The sequence below is a fragment of the Enhydra lutris genome, unplaced genomic scaffold, assembly GCF_002288905.1.
Source record: "Enhydra lutris kenyoni isolate GAN:26980312 unplaced genomic scaffold, ASM228890v2 scaffoldscaffold48, whole genome shotgun sequence".
Lineage (NCBI taxonomy): Eukaryota > Metazoa > Chordata > Mammalia > Carnivora > Mustelidae > Enhydra > Enhydra lutris.
Window position 1 is genome coordinate 16,726,461 of NW_019154132.1, and position 20,651 is coordinate 16,747,111.

At 46.3% G+C, this 20,651-nt stretch overlaps 2 protein-coding genes across 6 annotated transcripts in view; one reads left to right on the forward strand and one right to left on the reverse strand.

Annotated features, from left to right (window-relative positions):
* The first annotated feature begins 410 nt into the window (after window positions 1–410).
* LOC111156754 (family with sequence similarity 8 member A1) lies at window positions 411–9,956 on the forward strand. Its single transcript, XM_022517815.1, is given in 6 exon segments — window positions 411–887; window positions 889–1,129; window positions 2,301–2,421; window positions 4,049–4,172; window positions 4,864–5,003; window positions 6,488–9,956. Coding segments are annotated over 6 exon segments (1,248 nt in total). The 3' UTR covers window positions 6,633–9,956.
* Window positions 9,957–13,487: 3,531 nt separating this feature from the next.
* Window positions 13,488–20,651, reverse strand: part of LOC111156648 (nucleoporin 153) — a 68,681-nt gene continuing 61,517 nt past the window's right edge. For 3 of the 5 annotated variants that reach the window (XM_022517662.1, XM_022517664.1, XM_022517666.1), the window contains exons 19-22: window positions 19,835–20,191; window positions 18,904–19,176; window positions 14,043–14,217; window positions 13,488–13,719 (exon numbers count right to left, since the gene is read on the reverse strand). In XM_022517662.1, the coding sequence (XP_022373370.1) occupies window positions 13,635–13,719; window positions 14,043–14,217; window positions 18,904–19,176; window positions 19,835–20,191 (890 nt within the window). In that variant the 3' untranslated portion in view covers window positions 13,488–13,634. The remainder of the gene's footprint in view (window positions 13,720–14,042; window positions 14,218–18,903; window positions 19,177–19,834; window positions 20,192–20,651) is intronic. The other 2 variants (XM_022517663.1, XM_022517665.1) reach the window with 1 other exon arrangement.

Consider the following 20,651-nt stretch of genomic DNA (forward strand, 5'->3'; position numbering starts at 1 on the left):
CCTCCCTCGGAAATCCTCCTCCTCCCTCCGCAATTTCTCCTGGGACAGCCTGAGTCCACCTCCCAGGGGATGATGTGGGGAAGCCACGGGCCTTAGACTTCATTAAGGCCGTGAGAGGTAGCGAAAGAGCGGGCAACCTGGTCCGAACAACCGACGAGCCAATAGCTCCTGTCAGCGGAGACGCCCGACGCCGGACGCCCGCGCCGCCGCACGCAGCCCCTCCTCCACGCCCGCCCTCCCCGGCTCCGCCCAGCGGCCTGCGACGCCGGGGAGAGGCGGGGTTTCCGCTTCCGGTGGCGGATTGTTGACGCCTGCGGCTGCTGCGGTGGCGACCCGGCCGTTGGGGAGGGGCTAGTGGGGGAGGGAGACGGCGCAGTGACAGGACCGACGAGGGTGCTGCTGAGGCGACGATGGCAGAGGGGCCGGAGGAAGCCCGAGGCCGCCCTCCTGGGCAGGACGACGGCGGAGGAGACCCCGAGCCCGTCCCTTCCCTGAGAGGCTCTCCTGCCGCCGCCGCCCCACGGCCCCCGGACGGGCCGCAAGCCGAACCCCAGGCCCCGGGCAGGCCCCCAGCCCCGGGCCTCGCGCCCGCCGCGGGCACCACTGAGGAGTCGGAGCCGCTGCGCGAGCCCGGGAAGTGCGGGGAGGCGGCCCCGGGCCCTCGTGCGGGGCTGCAGGAGCCGGCCGGCCGCGAGGCGCCCGAGGCCGCCGCGCCCCGAGAGAGGCCGGCGCGGCTGAGCGCCCGCGAGTATTCCCGGCAGGTGCACGAGTGGCTGTGGCAGTCCTACTGCGGCTACCTCACCTGGCACAGCGGCCTGGCCGCCTTCCCCGCCTACTGCAGCCCCCAGCCGCCCCCGCCGAGCTACCCCTCGGGCGGTGGCGCCGCCGCCCCCCCAGGCCGCGGCGCTGCCGCCCCTCCAGCTGGGCTATTACAACCCCTTCTACTTCCTGAGCGCCGCAGCCGCCGGGCCTGACCCGAGAGCGGCTACCGGCATCACCCCAGCTGCTCCGGTCGCGGGCCTAGGAGCCCGGGCTCCGCACGGGCAGGGACCCGTCCGGACAGCCCCAGTGACCAGAGTGGGATCCGGCGCCCCTTCGCGAACCCCGAGCGAGACCGGGCGGCAGGCAGGTGAGAAGCGCTACGGAGAGGCGGGGCGGGGCGGAGCGAAAGGGTCTTAGGGGAGCTCTCCGGGGGTGGGGTGGGGGTGGGGGTAGAGCGGCCACGCTTTCGACCTCTGTAAGGGCTGCTGCTGCTGCTCGGGTTGGTATTTCTCTGCGTTCTTCAGCTGTCGTTCGCCCAGGCTGTAAGTTCCTGAAGTGTGCGGCGAGGCTGTACGGTTTCTTTTTCCTTTAGACCTGGTCCTCCGACCTGATTCCCTTATTCCTGGGACTAGTCTCCACGTGTAAGGAAATCTTTGCTCAGGAGACTAGCCTCTTGATCTCTGTGCTGTGGAGACCGAGCTCAGAGCTTCATTCTCGGGTGGCAAACCCACTTTGAGGGCAGGGTCGGGGTCGGGGGGTGCGGGTAGTGCTGGGAAGAATCCAGACGTGGATTTATTAGGTATGACGCGGTCTATGATGATATATAGTAGTATCGGTATCATTGATAGGGGAATTAATGAAACCGACGGATATGAAAGGAGATTTACATGAATGCAGACGGAGTTATGAACCTTTGAGCCCTAACTGATGTTCTTTGTAATATTGTCTGTTTACTTCTGTATGGGAATTAGAATACTAGTTACGCTTTTTAGTTTGTTAGGCATTCTGTTTACTTTGTTCAGCCATATATATGAGACAAGATCTAGTTTTCCTGAATTTGATCCCATTCAGAACTTAAGATGTCAGATTGATAATCATTGGATTTATTACACAGAAAAGCAAGACAAACTAAATGAAGAGGGGGTAGAATGTGGAACACAGGTATTTACTTTGTAATTGTCTATACTTAACCTGGGTTCTTACTAAAAAGTTTAATTTTGTGTCACAGGCTTGGTGATCACCAGGGTATGCTTTTGAGTCCCGGTGAAATGTATTGAGTGCCTTAAATAATTTAGTATCTGTGAAATCATTTTTTAAACCGTAAGGTGGTGAAAGCAAACTTTAAGCTGTTCGGTAAATAGTGGAATAAATAGCTTGTGGTACTGATGGAGTCAATACCATTAACTGTTGCCGGGTTTTAACTTTTTTATTAGCTGGTTATACCTTGACTTTGGGTTCTCCATTTATTACCTAGCTTGGGTTTTGAGGCCTATGTGAAATAATTCGTTCTCCTTTTTTTTTTTTTTTTTAATTTACAGGCCGAGAGTATGTTATTCCATCCTTGGCCCACAGATTTATGGCAGAGATGGTGGATTTCTTTATTCTCTTCTTTATAAAAGCAACCATTGTCTTAAGCATTATGCACCTCAGTGGAATAAAGTAAGTTAAGGTTATTTGCAGAAAGGTTTTAATGTCTACTGCATAGAAGTCTTGTTTTCTGAAGTTCTGGTCATGGCCACAAGTGACTGTATAGACAGTGCGCCAGTGTCATGATTTCTCCTACTGGGAGCTCCTCCAAGGAGCTTGGTCATATTTGTTTTCTTGGTTTTAAGAAATAAGTACAAAAAGAGAAAAAAACACTTAATGAGTTCTGAAAGATCTGTGGGAATCTCACCTATCAAAAGTAGGTAAACATTTGATTTTTTTTTTATTCAACCATTTTATTAGACTAGGCATTAATTTCCCTTTTACTATCCCATTCAGAGTAAAAACAGAAACATAAAGAGCTTTGGGTAGATGAAGTGTTGATAATCAGGCTTTTCCAAATGGGAGAGCTTATACATCGAGGCAAGTCCCAAGAGAACTGCAAAGTGAGCGGTTTATTTGAATGATCCTTTCACATGAATAATTAACATACCAGTGACCACTTGCTAAGCCCTTTCTATATATGCTAAGCGCTGAGCTCATTTCATATGAACTCTTCAATTGTACCACCAGCATGAGATGTAGAGGTTCATACTTCTTTTTTGTAGACTGAAGTTTGGGTTTACTTCCAGAAGTTAAGCCCAGAACTTATAAATACAAAGGTAGTAAATGTGTCAAGATACAAACCCTTTGGTGAAATTTCAGGGCCCTTGCCAGGAACCTGAGTGTTACTTTGATTCCGCGACTCTTTCTCTCCCACCTCCCACACAGCCAACCAGGTACCAGCTCCTTTCTTTTCAGGCTCCCATTCAGTAGCCTCCGGCTCAGACCACTGTCCCTGTACTGTTTCATTGTCACTGCTTCTCCTCAGTCCAGTGATTGTCATCTCTCATCTGGATCATAGCAAGATTCTCCTGACTGGTATCTCCGTCTGCCATCTCCTGCTCTATCTCAGTCCAGTCTCTGATAATAAAACCGAAGAGATCGTAAATTCTGATTCTGCCCCTCCCACCTTAAAACTCTTCAGTGATTTCTTGCTGCCATTAGGATAAAGGCTTGTCTTCCTATCATTTAACAGATGCTCTTATTTCTTAATTGCTGTGACCTGCTATACTTAATATTTGAGCCACGCCATCCTGCTTACAGCCTCCATCACAGCCTTGTTGTTCCAAGGCGCGCGCTCTCGCTAGTCTCTCCCTCCTGAAACTCCCCCGGCCCCCTTCTTCGTCTGGCTAACTTCTCTTCCTACACACGATCTCAGCTCAAACGTCCTTTCTGGGAAGCCTTCACTCCCTAAGTGAAATGTACCTGGTACATGTCTCCCTACTACCCTGTGGTTCTCCGTCATCACCCCCATCCCACTTCATTGGTGCTTTGTTGTTGTTGTGCATTGTCTGGTAGGTAAGAGTCTCCGAGAAAGCAGAGATCAGGTTGAGTCCCCGAGGCTAGTACAGTGCCTGCCCACAATAGTGCTGCTTGTTTGTTGAACAAGCTAATGAATGTTTTGTGAAACTAAAATGTGTGGAAACCTAAAGATTAATTTAGAATTTCAGTTGAAGTTTGTGACACTGATGGAAAAAATACCAATGCAAATTGCTCTGGTAACTAATTCTTTATAACCCCAAACTATTGTTTTGTGTAGGGATATCTCTAAGTTTGCTATGCATTATATAATAGAAGAAATAGATGAAGACACATCAATGGAAGACTTGCAGAAAATGATGATTGTGGCTCTTATATACAGATTGTTAGTTTGTTTCTATGAGGTAAGCTACTGACTCAGCAAATATTCACATTTAACAAGTTATTTTATTTATTTTTTAACAATCTAATTTTAGATGATCAGCCCAAAATAAAAAGTAATGGAAATTTATAGTTATTCATGTTTCTGTCAAATACCTCTTTTTTAATTTTTTCCACATGTTCTTTAACGTAGTATTCTTCAAGTTAAAAAGAAGAACTTTGAGTGGAGACAATTTCTTTATAACATATTTGAGTCTTGGGGTCCAAAAATATACTTGTAAGTTGGTTGTGGAACTTGAAATGTATTTTTCCATAGAAACAAATTGCTAAAAAAAAAAGAAAATGGGTCACAGAGAAATCTTACAGTAGACCTCTTGTGGTACTGAGGGTATAAGACTTGCCGAGAAGCCTTACAGCGTTGACCTCCCAATATTCTAAGATTCTTTCAGCTTAAAATTTTAAAACATGAATAACATGGCAAAAAAACTTATCTTTAAAATTGGTAGAGTTGGGGCGCCTGGGTGGCTCAGTGGGTTAAAGCCTCTGCCTTCGGCTCAGGTCATGATCCCAGGGTCTTGGGATCGAGCCCCGCATCGGGCTCTCTGCTCAGCAGGGAGCCTGCTACCACCCCCCGCCCCCCGCCTGCCTCCCTGCCTACTTCTGACTTCTCCCTCTGTCAAATATATAATCTTTAAACTCTCCTTCTTTCCTTAGATAATTTGCATTTGGGGAGCAGGTGGAGCTACCCCAGGGAAGTTCCTGCTCGGCCTTCGCGTGGTGACGTGTGACACATCAGTGCTTATTGCACCGAGTCGGGTTTTAGTGATTCCTTCCTCAAATGTTAGCATTACAACGTAAGTTCTTTTCTTGGCTTAATTTCCTACATACCTATGAAAATAATTAAGTGTAGAATTCAATGTTAGTTCTAAGTCATACCATTTGACATAGTATTTTTAAGATGTTGGTATTTTTTTCTCATGGCATGTAATGGTATTAACCTGTGTTAAGTTTAAACCTGAAAAGTTGGAGGTCTTCAACTGTTGTGGAATTGTAGACCCCTCTTCAGTGTACAATTTCAAGATAATCATTTTTTTGGAATAGAAGTTGCGAGGGGGTTTGGGGGGTGGCGGTGTCTGTATCCGTGCTCCGTACCTAGTTCGGTTATTCTCTAAGTCAGTGGCTGTTGGGGCAGTTACTAATCTGCCTCACGCTTCCGGTTTCCACGTGGTAGTGACCGTGTCACTCTCCCATCGTGAATGGGCAGCAAGGGTTCGGGCAGATACGCCTGCACACACCCAGCTCCGGCTCTCGAACCATGCGAGAGCGCTTGTCCCGCCGGCAGGACACAGGGCCGGCCGGCGGCGTCGCGCTCTGTGGGGAGAGGTACACATTGTGATGATGGGAGTTGCAGAGACTTAAGCAGGCGGCAGTCAGCTGGGCAAAAAACAAGACGCAGCTGCAACTGCCGCCAGAACGATTCAGAGCTGCGGTGTCCTATAGAGAAACAGGAGACTCTGGAAGCCTCGATTTTGCAGATATCCTCAAGTTTCCTTACAGTTCTGTGATGATTCTAATCCTGGTTGCTGCTTTTCATGAGAGTCAGTAATGGCTGTTTATCGAGCACCTCTTACGTAACAGGCCTTGTTTAAAACAATACCTATTAATAAGCCAGGTACCATCCGTACCGTTACCCCTTTTTACAGATGTGGAGTGCGAGTGAGTGGTTGAAAACGGATCTGGCACCAGCCAGTCTGCATTCAGAGCCACACTCAGCCACGTGCTTTCCCTACAGCCTTTCCGTGCACGGACAGGCAGAAATCTAACACTGATAGGAGAATTCTCCATTCCGAGCCACACTTGGAAGCTTTGTAAAGCTTTCTCTAGTCACAGCGTCCCCCAAAGAAAGAATACACAGTAATTTAAGCTGTCGGAGCCTCACAGAAGGTAGAAGAGGGGATTGCAGGAAGCATATTAGTGTAGGAAGTACTAAACCCACACGAGTGAATATTCAGAAGGTAAGTAAAGGGAACAGTTACTCTTCTAGCCAAATATCCGAGAAAATACTCTAAACCTTTAGTCCACATTCTGAGAAACTCATCAGTGCTTTTCATGTGGAAGTGCTGAAGTCTTACTCTTCTGTTGATGTTGTCTTTGGAACCAGGCGGTTTGATCAGAATATAACGCTGTTTGAAAGTAACTCAGATATCGAAGGTAAAAACGCTCAATCCTTTGCATGTATGTTTGAAATATATATATTTTAAATTTGGTGTAGGATAGTATTAACCTCTAAGTGGCTGGTATATAATGTATCTGGTTATTTTTTGCCTTAATTTTCTAGGTCTGCTATACGAGCTTTGATCAAGAATTTTTCGATCGCTTCCTTTTTCCCTGCTTTCGTCACACTGCTGTTTTTCCAGCATAACCGGACAGCCTATGACATCGTGGCAGGGACCATTGTGGTAAAGAGAAATGGGGTCAGATGATGCCCCCAAAGCCCTGAATTCCACACTCTCTGGAGTAACAAGACTAAATTGTGTGTCAAGGCCATCGGTATCCCTGAGTTACACTAACTGATGATTTAGAAATTAAAGCAGTCGCTCCAGTGTGATGCAGGTGACTATTCTGAACGTACTGATTTTACTTGGATGCCAAAGAACTTTTCCAGAAGAAAAACCTGTTAAATTCAAGTGTTAAAAATTTTCAGATCGAAAAGGCAGCGAGTGGTTTTATAATCAACAATGGACAATATATACTTTCTTAAGATCTAAGGCTTTAGAATTTGCTGAAAGCATTTTCAGCTGTGAAATCTCCAGATGAAACTTTCAAAAATTTGTTTTGGTTTATCCCAAAATGATGGAAAAAGTCCAGTTGTGTTTTGTAAACACATTAACTCATCTTTAGTTAACACTTCTTGGGGTAATTGTTTTTGCTTTTGGGGAGATGGAGTGGAGACACAAACTTGGTAATGCACTTGGCCCCCGTCCTAGGAGAAAGTGAGTTCGCTGCAAGACAAAGGGGCAGACGAGGCAGGCCTAGCAGTTCCCTCACCTGAAGTTTTCAGATCTGTACTGCAGTGTATTGTGGGAATGATGTCACTTTACAAGTACTGCTCCTGTTCAACATGTGTTTGGGGCAAGTTTTGCATGATGATGAAAAGTATTCAGCCCTACTGCTCTATTATCATTGATTATCTTTAAAGAAAAGGTAAGTTAGTGATTGCTTTTAAAGGGGGAGGGAGGGTCACCTAAATTTTCACCGTAAATTTAAGTTGAAATTCATGTGCAAGTGTTTTTAGTGCCCGAAATCAAATGATAAGTATGTGGGGGGAAAGGACTTCATCAAATTGTTGCATATTTACTGTAAAACAATATTCCCAGTATGTGTGCAGCATGAAGCACGTGTTAGTGCTGTTCAGTGTCCTGAATGCACCTTCTATTTCTACACCAGGTAGTCACATACTCGCTAGTTTCTTTTTATTATATTTTACATAGTTCCGTGACACTTGAAACATCAAGGAGTCAAATATTAATCTTAGTATTTCATGATAAAATACTAGTAGCCTGTGAAATATTAGCAGTTTTCCCATTATGAACTGTTATTTCTACAACTAAGACAATTACCATTTCCATACATTTTTCTAAGTTTTGGGGGCCTGCCAGGGATGATGTTTTGAGGGAATTGTTAAGTAACACTTTGTGTATTACCATTTTAATTTATTCTTCTACTGAAGCAAAGCTTAGTGTTTTAAATGTTGTGTGCATGCTTTTGTTAAATGGCCCAGTTAACAGTGTTGAGATATATCTGAGAAGTTTTATTTCTTAGGCATTTTTTCCAACCCTGACATTGTTTTCCCAAAAAACACTAGCCTGTCTTGGATACTTCATAATTAGATTGCTTAAAAGATCAATCTGGACTTTATTTTTGGCCTCAAATAGCAAACGCAAGGCATGTAGGTTTTTTCTTTGACTTTAAAACTGAAAATATTCACATTTGATGTCTATAGAAACCTGAACAGCACCCTTATTAATCTTTTTACTGTAAAATTTCATAAACCATGTTTTTCAAAATTTTTTATTAAATCAACATCACAGAAAGCCTATTAGGTGTGCCAAAGTACTCAACAGATCACTCACTTGTAGCCCCTGGGAAGATGTTTAAAGTGTTTGGCCCTTCACAGTAGAAAGACACAGTAGGAAATGTTACGTAAACTTACCACTCAGTAGTGTATACGTTAGCATCAGTGGATACCGCTCTCTTGGCCACTGATGGAGAATCCAACTTGAAGTGTCCTTCAGCCATGTAGCTCTGGAATAGATCTTTAATGTAGAATTTCCTCTCAGATAATTAGAAGGTTCACCATCTAGGCTATTTTTTTATTTCTATTGCCAAACAAAAGCAAGTAGCCCAGTTTAATTCTTACAATATTGCACATTTGCTATATATGAGTTATTGAGAATCCTAGCTGGATGTAGTTTCATTTAGATCCATCTTGGGATCCAAGTTATATAGCCTGATAAATACAAGTTCTGTTGCTACTCTGCCTTTCTAACAAAATGCAAGTGTGTTTGTATTTTGAATTCAGCACACAGGAAAAGAGATTTTGATTTCCAAATCATTGGGGGGGGGATGACAAAACAGTGGGGAAGAAGGGAGAGTCACTTTTTTCTCTTAGGGTTGTGAGGGGTTGAGCCTCCGTCTTTTCAAAAACACTTTTCTATTTTTTTCATTTCTAGAAATGCTGATTTTCTGTATCCAAGTATAATTCTCATGCTGAAACTCTAGCCTAAAAAGGCAAAAAGAAAGTTGTTTTCATAGTACAAACATTACTCACCACTTTTACGAGATAAGTCATAAGGGAACCAAATTAGAAGTCAAGCCAAGTAAGACCACTTGCAGTGAATAAGGCCTGAATAAAACCGCAGAACAGGCAGGTAGCGTGGGCATCTAGAAAAATCTCCGTACCCAGGACTACGGGCTGCTGGCGCACCTTGAGAAAAGTCTGACGCACTAAGTCCATGCTGGGTTTAGGGAAGTAAACGGGAGGATAGTAAGCCTTGATTTTTAGACCAAGCTACGACTATAAAAATCAAGCCAACAACTTTTTGGACAGTAACGCGTTATAAAGTATTGCCCAGCTGCTGCTTGTGTCGCGCTGGTGCAGAAGTCACTTGTTTCCACTTAAACACTTACTTTCCAGTTTTCCCCCGCTATTTAGGATTGGGGAAAAAAATACATTATATTTGAGGGCCCTTTTATTTAAATAACACTAAGTCTTTAGTGATTATTGCTTTAAATGACAAGTAAAAGTTGTTTTAACTCTGCTTTAAAAGGACCTGTTCCCTTAAGTGACTTGTGTGGGGGTTTTACTCATGCATCAGTATTTCCAGCAACAGGAAAGGAGAAAGGAGTTGAAACTACTTGCAAGTATTGGGCTTTGTGAGAGAGACAGGGATGTTAAATATTTTCAGTCCACACTTAGCCCTATTAAAACAGGCTGTTGTTTCTTTTGAAGAATATGCCCAAATCATACCAGTATTCCTAAAATCTGACAGGTACCATTTCGGGTACTTGCCATTCCCTGTCCCCTGTACCAAAGGCCAGAATCTTTACACTATGTGCTTGCCTGGGTGAAGATCCTCATTCCAAACTATGTTATTATGTGTATATCTTCGCAGTTCATTAGAGTAGGGCTTGACCCACGAACAGTATCTGATGGCCTGCCTATAAATAAAATTCAGCATTCTATTTTTAATAATTTGTATGCCACCTTTGTATTCTTTATCTCAATAAATACTTGATCACCAGTGCTTTTGTTTTTTGACTGTTACTTGAAGTTTGCTCTAGAATCTCCTGCTTAAGGGAACCCTTGCTTACAAATACAAATTTCCCGCATTCCCGGCCTTTAGGAGAACGGCAGTCAGCTAGAGTGCTTTCAGAAATAAGAGGTCTACCCCCCCCCCAAAAGTCTACCTTTTGGGGTATATTCTTTAGGCAAGTCACTCAGAAGTTACCCACAGATGACTATGCTTAATGTTCAACTAATTCTGTCCTTAAAATGGTTAATCCTCCCAACTACTATGCAAGATACTAAGGACCCATGTTACACATGGGGAACCGGAAGTTCAAAGTCTCATAGCTGGTAAATGACAGAGCTGGGCAGTTTAAACCTCATTCTGATCTTACAAGCACTTCCTGTTCTAACACATCTAGAGGAGGAGGACAGGATTCAAAACAGGTTCCTCAAGAAGAACACAGATAAGGGATGCCTGGGTGGCTCAGTCCATTAAGCGGCTGCCTTCGGCTCAGGTCATGATCCCGGGGCCCTGGGATCGAGTCCCGCATCAGGCTCCTTTCTCAGCGGGGAGCCTGCTTCTCTCTCTCTGCCTCTGCCTACTTGTGATCTCTGCCTGTCAAATAAATAAATAAAATCTTAAAAAAAAAAAAAGAAGAAGAAGAAGAACACAGATAAACTCAATGTAGCTAAACAACGGCCGGGTCTGAGTTCTACAGACAATGTGCTGTTCGGAGCTGAGGCACAAGCTACATTTCTGGAACTATGAACTACAGTGGACCTCGAGGTAAGCTTGTAAGAGTTGCCCCACAGCACTAGTCAGTTCAGTTGGCATGTGTCACTAGACCCAATACACATTTTCCCAGTTCTACTACACCAAATGTCAGTTCCCATTCAACACACAGGCTAACCTTTGTAACATTTTCATTGAGTTTCAAACTTTAAATAGACCCAGGAAACAAATGAAGTCATGGAGATGAAAAGGACAGCACAGGAAGGAGTCAATAATTCTATAATCACGTATGGTAACCACACTTACGGTGGTGAGCACTAAGTAACGTACAGAACTGTCGAATCCCACTGTACGCCCGAAACTATTGTAACATGGTATGTCATCAGTACTTGAATAATGAAAATTTTAAAATTAGGATTTTATTATTTGAAATTAAAGTAGTGGACTAACTTATAGCCTGGTTACAAACTTAAAATTAGTCTACCACTTTAATTTCAAATAAAATCCCAAATACACGAACAATTTCGGGAGAGAATTTGTTAACAACTATTAATAAGCAGCTAGCTTGAAGACATTTTTCAGTGGTCTCGATTATACTTTTTCTTAATGCCCCAAATCATAAATTACTCGAAACAACCTGGTACCTGAAGTGCCATCCTCAGGCCTGGGCCTCACGCATTCGAAGTCTTCCAGCATGAGAAGTGGCTTCTTTCCGGGGTACTTCCCCTTCTTCTACGAACTGCCCTCAATTTTCACTTGTGTAGGGAACGTAGGACCGAGGCCCGTCCGAGACCGCTGTTAGAGTCACAGAGTGGCTGCGAAGTACGTCTGCCACCGGAGCCAGTCCAGGAAGGAGATGCCTCCGCTGGACCGAGTCGGGAGGGGCAGGGTTGCCGCTGGAGCTGCATTCATGAATGTCGTCTGGAGCCACATGCGCAGCCTGGGAATAACGACAATGGAGACAGAAAATCCAAGTCCCAAGCCCTGATTACAGCTCTGTAGACTACAGCATTGGTGCCAGAAGATTTCATTTTTAAGCCACCTTTATTTTCAGTCAACTTGTTTTAAAGAATACTAAAGAACTATTTCTAGCACATTTCTTATGAAAATTTTTCCCAGAGCAGAAAGCCCAATACTCCCATTCATATGGGCCCAGAGGATGGCAGATAATGAACAAACCTGCCACTTAGTTAGGCATTAACATCTCCGCATTAAAACCAGGTTTCCGGTATTCACCATTTGCCCCCAAACAGGCCTGTGTCAAATGTGTATTATTAATAAAGTGAGAATTATAAAATGTCTCTCCCCAAACCAGCACCAAATAATGGCCTAAGATGTTTTCAAAACAAAAAATATCTTTGCAAAATTAGAAACACAAAATAGCTCGTAAACATTTTAAAGTTCTGAATTTGGATTTCAACAGAAGTTAAGCAAAATAAAAGTCCGCACAAAATCACCGTGTGCTCAAATTAAGTCTAAAATCAAGCAAATGCTGTCCCAACAGGTCTTTTATGAACCACAGACGAGATCCAGTTGGGGGGGGGGGGAATATTAGTAAAAGAATCCGTAAGAGTTCCATACAAAAGGACCATGCAATTTCTATAGGCTGCTTTCAGCATGTGTCTCCAAGACCTGATCAGTAAACACTGTCTAGTCGCCTCTCAAGGAAGATACAGATACGAACAAATGGTTACGTGTGTTTATTTTCAACTTTTAAAAAGGTAGGTCATTTTATATGCAAAGTAGGCGTGATTCCTAGCACCAGACAAAAAGCAGGGTACCTCCTCTATGTTTTACCTCCAGACACTTCCCCTTCACGTAGGAGCTGTCCAAATCACTTAAATGTATTCTTTGGAATTTCTCTGAAACATGGCGAACCTTTACAAAAAAAGGTTCCCTTCCATTAACACTGGTACCTTCATTATAAGTTAACACTAGAACAAAAAATATTTCATAATTTTTTATTGATGGCATTTATCCCATGGTTTAACATGTTAATTATACTGTAATAAACATGGCTTTAATATTAAACTTTTCCTTATTATCCAAAGTCACCACAGTCCATTTCAGTAAATATAAAAATATATGCTTAATACTTTGTACAATACTGGTTTTTGGTCCAAACAAAACTGGATCAGAAAAGCCAATAAATTCACTTTAAGAATCCCCAATTTTTTTTTAAAGATTTCTAAATGGATTTAGGCAACTTTGAATAATGGGATTTACATAATAAAATCTGAGACAAGACTAAACAAGGAACAAACAAATTTTCTAACACAAAATTAAAATTTCAAGTTCACAGATTTATGTTATGCCAAAAAAGTACAGAAACAAAATTGTATTTACACCAGTTTCATAATAAAATAATGAAAAAGGCAAGACAGGTGATAGGAGAATGAAAATATAGAAATAGCATATAATTATTAAATGGAGAACGCACTAGATCTAATAAGTCCTTAGCACGGACCATTCTTTAATCAGGCTTCCTCTATCAGAAAATTTTAGTGCACAATACACCCGACTCACTCACTTCACACATACACCAGCACAAACTCAGCATAGAAATCATTCACTTCCACATTCTCTAATCTATACAGAATTCCTCCCATATAATTACAACGTCGACGCGTCCCCCCGCGCGCACCCGCGCACGCTGCGCGGCGCACCCGGAGGCTCCCTACAAAGCCACCCGCTGAGCGGGCTCCGTCCCGGGCGCGGCGGCCTGCGCCCAATCAGGGGTCATGTGCTGGATCCTATTTCTGCTGCAGAATCAGCCGCCGATCTAACGATTATTGTTTCTGGAACGGGGGAGGAGGGGAGGCGGGGGCTGGGGGGGGGGGCGAACTCAGGAAGTCGTCGGGCAGGTCTGACCACAGCCAGCCCCACCACGCACAGTACGGCCGGGATCTGAGAAGCAGGGCACCAGCAGTTGCCAACGTGGTGTGGGACACACCGCGACCTTTATTTCCTGCGCCTGACAGCAGTCTTTATCTTGCGACCAGGAACCGAAGTTCCGGAAGAAGAGAACATATTTTTCCCGTTTGACCTGTGAAAAAGAGAGAACTGCGTTATGTCACCCGGTGCTCGGGGGCATTTCAGCATCCGCACAAGGCGACCTGCGACCGGGGGCGGGGGGAGAGGTGGTTGAAAGGAAACGCGCTCTCGGTCCCCGTCTGTCCCCGCGCAAGCACGGCGGCCAACACCCGCGTCTCACCTGAACGCAGAGCCCGCCCCGCTCCGCGCAGGCGCGCGCCCGCCCCGCCGCAGCCCCTCCCGCCGGGCCGCAGCCCCTCCCGCCGGGCCGCAGCCCCTCCCGCCGGGCCGCAGCCCCTCCCGCCGGGCCGCAGCCCCTCCCGCCGGGGGCCTTACCCCACTGTGAACGCGGCCGAAGACTGGCTGAACGCGAAGGCCGCGGAGCCGGAGGGCTGGGCCGAGGCGGCGGGGGTGCCGGGATTCGCCCCGAACGTGAACACTCCCGACGGGTTGTTGTTCGCGAAGTTGAAATTGGTGGTGCTGCTGCTGCCGAACTGGAAAACTGAAGAACCTGCGGCGGTTGAAGCAGAAACACTTCACTAAGGTCAAAATGCTAGTTTTCTGGTAAAGACTCGGACCTTTACATACAAACACACGGGAAGGACTAAGCGGTCTTACCGTCACTCAACAGAAAGTTAAAATGAGCTGTTTGCTCCACCGACACACGGAACATACTCAGAACACCCTCGACGAGTGACCCAACTTACCCGTGACCAAGGAGAACAGGGTAGAAGAAACTTCCGGTTAAAGATGGCCGAATCAACACACACATTTGCGCTAACTTCTTCAAAAATTATGTTAAGAGTAAAGGGAGTTTTACGAAGATGCGGGACAGAGAGGAGACAAGAGCCACAAAATGGAGACGCCGGAAGGCTGACTGGAGCCAAGTACCAAGCTGGCAGCCGGGAAAGCACAGGCGCAGTTCATTTACACTAAACATACCCAAAGGCTTGGGAGCCAGGGGCCTCTGGAAGGGAGAATGAAGGTGTGACTATAAAAAAAGAAAAGAAGGAGGAGGAGGAGGATGGGAGAATATCTGTGTGAGAAGCAGGTACCCAGGTCACTCCTCCCCGATACCACAAGAGACTTTTCTCCTCTACCCCAACAGAACAGAACTTCAGTCTCTGGACTAGGCGACCACACACAAAGGCACGAACATCCTACTGAACAGAAGGATTAAAAATAAGCTGACGTTACGAGTACGGAGCTGCAGCCTCCCTCCCTGACTCGGCTCCCAAAGCACAGGCCATCGGGAGTTTGCACACCCTCTAGGCAGGAGACTGGGAGTAACCTCTGGGGAGTCTGACCTACTAGGAAAGACCTACTGATACCAAAATCCAGGTCTTCCTAAGGAAGCAGGCCCATGAGATGAACCTACAGTGAGATTCAAGATCTATGAGCTTCTCGATGCACGAAGAATTATCAAGTGGTACTGAGGTATCCCACACTCATAAAATTATGAGTTGGACAGGAAAAGATGTTTGCGAACCATGTATCTGATGAGGAGCTGATATCCAAAATATATAACTTCTACAACTTGGTACCCAAAAAGCCCGAATAACCTGATTTAAAAAATGGACAAAGGACGTGAACAGACATTTCTCCAAAGAGGACACAAACAGCCAAGAGACATGCGCAAAGATGCTCAACATCACGCATCGTCAGGGACGTGCGCATCAGAACCACAGTGAGGTGCCACCTCACACCTGTCGGAAGGGCTAAAATCAGCAACACAAGAAACAACAGGCGCTGGCGAGCGCGTGAAGGAAAGCAACCCCGTGCTCTGCGGGTGGGGACGCAAACTGCGGCAGCCTCTATGGAGAACAGTACGGAGGCACCTCAGAAAGTAACTAAAAATAGAAATCACCCTATGATCCAGCAACCCCATTCTGGGTATTTCTCCAAAACATTTAAAATCAGGGCCTCGAGGAGACATCCAGACTCCCGAGTTCACCACACCATTATTTACAAGAGCCAAGATGTGGACACAACCTAAATGTCCGCCGACCGAGGAGATGAAACAACGGGCGGCTCGTACACAGGAACACTGTTCAGCCTTTAAACAACACGCAAGCACCTGGCTGAAGCGGGAGGACGTCATGCTAAGTGGAATAAGCCGGACCCACGACAGGTACTGCATGACTTCTCTTACATGAGGAATCTAAACTGCCAAACCACAGAAGCAGAGAAAAAAAGGGTGGTTTCGGGATGGGGGGTGGGTTTTGGGGTGTGTGTGTGTGTGTGTGTGTGTGTGTGAGAGAGAGAGAGAGAGAGAGAAGAACTAAAGGAATGGAGAGGGGCTCACCAACGGGTGCGGAGCGTAGTTACACCAGAGGCGGGGGTGCAGCCGTTAGCAGTACGACAGGGGGCCTGTAGTTAACAACACTGCATCGTGCACTTAATTTGCTGAAATGATGGATCTCATGTTAATTATTCTTACTCCCATTTAAAAAAACAACTGTTGGGGCGCCTGGGTGGCTCAGTGGGTTAAAGCCTCTGCCTTCGGCTCAGGTCATGGTCCCAGTGTCCTGGGATCGAGCCCCACATCGGGCTCTCTGCTCAGCAGGGAACCTGCCTCCTCCTCTCTCTCTCTGCCTGCCTCTCTGTCTACTTGTGATCTCTATTTGTCAAATAAATAAATAAAATCTTTAAAAAAAAATAAATAAAAATAAAAATAAAAAAACAACTGTTGAGTGGATAGCCTAGAAGCCCCAGACAGTTGAGGAAAGTATTTCATAAGAAACACCAAGAGCCAAATGAGAAAAGCAATTTGCAGAAAATGGATTGAACTACAGTGTAAGGGGGAGAAACGAAAAACCCACACCTCATCATTAATATCAAGAAATAGCAGGTAACAATTCTGAAACAAGAACATTAAGAATATAAAAAGGACACACCTACAGAACAACAACAAAAAAAGGACATCTCAAATTAGCAAAAGTAAAATCCTGTTCAAAGGGGAAGTAAAAGATAAATGGAAGAAATCTTTCCAGAAAGGACAGAAGGGACAAAAAGGGAAAAAGAACAGAAGTTAAAGAATGAGGCACAAAAATCTTCAAAGAAGTAATTCCAGAAAATTCCCAAAAATGGATATTCACAAAAAGACAAAACTAAATTCTTCACACAGTCAATGGGTAAAAATGGATCCAGATTAAGGAACATCCTCCTGGTAAGTCAGAACACTGGAGCCAAAGAAAAGATCCAGTGAGATTCAGAAAGAAGAAATGGGTCCAAAAGCAAATATCAAGTGCTTACTTCAGCAGCACACATACAAAAGCAAACATCAAGAAAGACTTCCAGGGACGCCTGGGTGGCTCAGTTGGTTGAGCAGCTGCCTTTGGCTCGGGTCATGATCCCAGTGTCCTGGGATCGAGTCCCGCGTCGGGCTCCTTGCTCAGCAGGGAGCCTGCTTCTTCCTCTGCCTCTGCCTGCCATTCTGTCTGCCTGTGCTTGCTCTCTCTCTCTCTCTCTCTCTGACAAATAAATAAATAAAATCTTTAAAAAAAAAAAAAAAAAAGAAAAAAGAAAGACTTCCAGAGCAACTCCGAGAGAACCAGAAAGTCCAACATGGAGAAATCCTTTCACAACTATGAAAATTATTTCCAAATGAAACCTGCATTCATCCAAAATGCTCAGCGGGGAGCCTGCTTCCCCCTCTCTCTCTGCCTGCCTCTCTGCCTACTTGCGATTTTTCTGTCAAATAAATAAAATCTTAAAAAAAAAATCCACAGAAAATGAAATCCAGTAGACTCCAAATATGAGAATCTTCATACAATGTAGTAGGATGCGAACGGGCACAATCCGTCAGAATATGCTTGCATTACTTTCTGAAGTCTAAGATATGCACGCATACCTTTTAGTTTGGCAATCCCTCTCCCGGGTATATACCCTCAAAAAATATGCAGTGTGCCTCCAGGCACATATACAAGAATGAGCAGAGGTGCATTTCCTAACTGGTAATAAAAACAACTCTGACACACTCAGCAGCAGCGTATGGATAAACTGTGCTACGCTCATAACCTGACTGACTGTGCGGCAGCGACACGGAGCACACCACACGCGCTGGCACAGGTGAGCTCTGCCAGAGCGAAAGCCGCGCGAATCCGGAGACTCAACAGTGTGGATTCCATTTACAGAGAGTTAAAAATAAGGCAAAATGATATTCTGTAGAGCGTCACAGGTCAGCAGTTAGCTTTAAACAAAACCTCAGGAAAGGGATCGCCACAAAAGCCCAGACACGTCAGAGCAAGTAAAGAGGCTCGTGAACAAGCAGGGAGCCGGGGGCGGGGGCGGGGGGGGGGGGGGGGGGCGCTGCTGGCGGAGGGCGAGCCACGCGCCTGCTCCGACACCACACTGCTCACTTCTGTCCCGGGCTTTTCTGTATGAAGTCGTATTTCACGGTTAGAAAACTACACATCCTACAGTTTTGAGGAAATATATCCTCAGAGTACAATGTGATTAGCCATATTAAGCAGGTGTGTGCATGCGCGCGCGTGCACACCCCCCCCCCCACATGGGAATGTTCATTTACATATGCAAGTCAAGGATCATAAAGCAGTGTCCTGGGTGCCTGGGAGGGTTCTGTTCCAGGAGAGAGCTGCAGGGGGGGGGGTGGGAACCTCCCAAAGGAAATCCAATCACAACGAGGACTAGAAAATGCGACTGAAATCTAGGCTGGAGTGCCCCAAAGTTCAGGTGGGAGAAATGGGACAGAACCAATACTGCACCTCAAAGAATAAGAAATAACTACATTTTAATTGCATGGTTAATGCCTTAAAGTGCTTCACTGTATGAAAGTTGGGAATGTTGCTTCTAGGGAAAGGCCCAACACATACTTTTCTATTCTGCCAAGTACAAGAGACATTTAAAGAAATAAAACAGGGGTGCCTGGTAGCTCAGTCGGTGAAGTGTCTGCCCGCAGCTCGGGCCACGATCTGAGTCCTGAGATCAAGCCCCGTGCTGGGCTCCCTCTGCTCACCCCTCTCCCTGCCCCTCCCCCCGCTTATGCACATTCTCTCTCTCTCAAATAAAATCCTTAAAAAAGGAAAAGACACACAAAAAAACAAAACAAAAACAAAACAAAACAAAACAAAAAAAGACACAGGCGTGGTTTCAGAATTCAGAAACCATTCTGTCTGAAGACATGCAGACCCCAGGGGCAGAGCAGACACAAGCCCCGTGGGCAGGGCGCACTCACCGGAACTCGGAGCTGCTGCGGAGCCAAAGGCAGACTGACTCGGCTGCTGTCCAAACACAGGAGGCTGGCTGCTGCTGGACACGCTCCCGAAGGTAGGCGGTGTGGGCTGAGGGGCAGCAGAAAACAACGCCGCTGACGAGGACAGAGCTCCAAAGCCTGGGGGAGTGGGCTGGCTGGCACCTTGACTCTGTCCAAATGTCGGGGTTTGGTTAACACCAAATGCTGGACTGGCAGATGGCGCCGAAGGCCCCGTGCCAAATACAAAGGAGGATCCTAGAAGCCCAGAGAAACACCGATGTCACCTGAGAGCCACCACGAGATAATCCTCAAGAAACTGCTATCAAGTCAGCAGCAAACCTGAAGCTTCTTTTCAGACACTTGTCTTAGAGCTGAGCAAACCCCAGCAAGGCCAGTTTTGATGATCACGAAGGGCACAATCCTCGCCCATTGTTCACTGAGACCATACAGAATGCGCATCAGCAAAGTCGCTGACGAGCCAGAGTCCCCCCCTTCGCAGCCACATCTTTGGTCAGGTAGAGAAAGCGATCAAAGACAAGCGATCTCTCGCCCGACTACCTAACCCGCAGCAGAGGCCACTAGCGCGGTCCCACGTACGTGCTACCAACCGCGGGCTCACGTCGAATGAAACAGTCCCGAGTTTCTGGTTACTCAACCACCCAACGTTTCAAAAAGAACACCTGGAAAAACTAAAGAGGACACTGAACCTAGAAAGCTCCCCCCCACGAGTTCATGATATTAAACCTAACCACAAAAATGGACAGGATTCCAGGCAGCGAAAGGTGACAACACGCTGGGGGCAGCCGGCCTAGCGGCGCCCGGCGCTTCTCGGGTCCCTGCTAGTTACCTGCTGGGAGAGGACAGTTCCAGCCCGTCCGGCTGCAACACGTCCGCTTTCCTCGTGTCACCGTACCTGCAGAGCTGGATGTGGTCGTGGCTCCGAAACTGAAGCCGGAGGTGGCGGTGCTGTGGCTGCTGGCTCCCGGCCCAAAGACGAACGGGGTGACGGCCGCGGCCGCGCTCGACGTGGTTGCCGGTTTGCTCTCTTGAGAAAACAGCAACGACGGAGACGCGCCCGACTCGGCCGCGCTCCCGAAGGCAGGGCCGCTCCCAGGGTTGCCGGCCTGTCCAAACACAAAGGCAGTCCCAGGCGTGCTGGAGGCGGCGGCGGAGCTCCCGAACATGCCCCCCGCGGCGGCCGGGGCCGGCGCGCTGGACGTGGGGGCGCTGCTGTTCAAGAAGGTGAATGCCGGCTTCGCGGCCCCCGGATCTGCAGACACGGGTGACGGACACACAAAACTCTGAGGACACGGAACTACAGAAAGGCACTTCTTCCCACCGTGCAGTCCAGCCAGTCATTGGAACACAGAACCACTAAGGTTTTTTTTTTTATATAAATTCATCAAATGGACGTGCTATCTTGAATTTTGATGTAAGCAAATATGTCCACCTTTTCTTTTAGGGCTTTTGGACTGCGTCTCAGATCAGATAACTTTCAGCATTCAGGTTAGTAAGAATAAAAAATATCCCTGCAATCCCACACCCCGAACTGGAGGCTACGTCTGGACGCCTGTTCAGATGACGGGAGACTTGCAGAGCTGTTAGCAAGACCCTCATCTGTCCAACTGCATCACTTACTGGCCAGGCCGTCCTCACTCACTCGTTTCTAACTTCCCCCTTAGGACACACTAAATTTCCAAGTACATGTGCATTTGTTCCCTCTGCAGTTA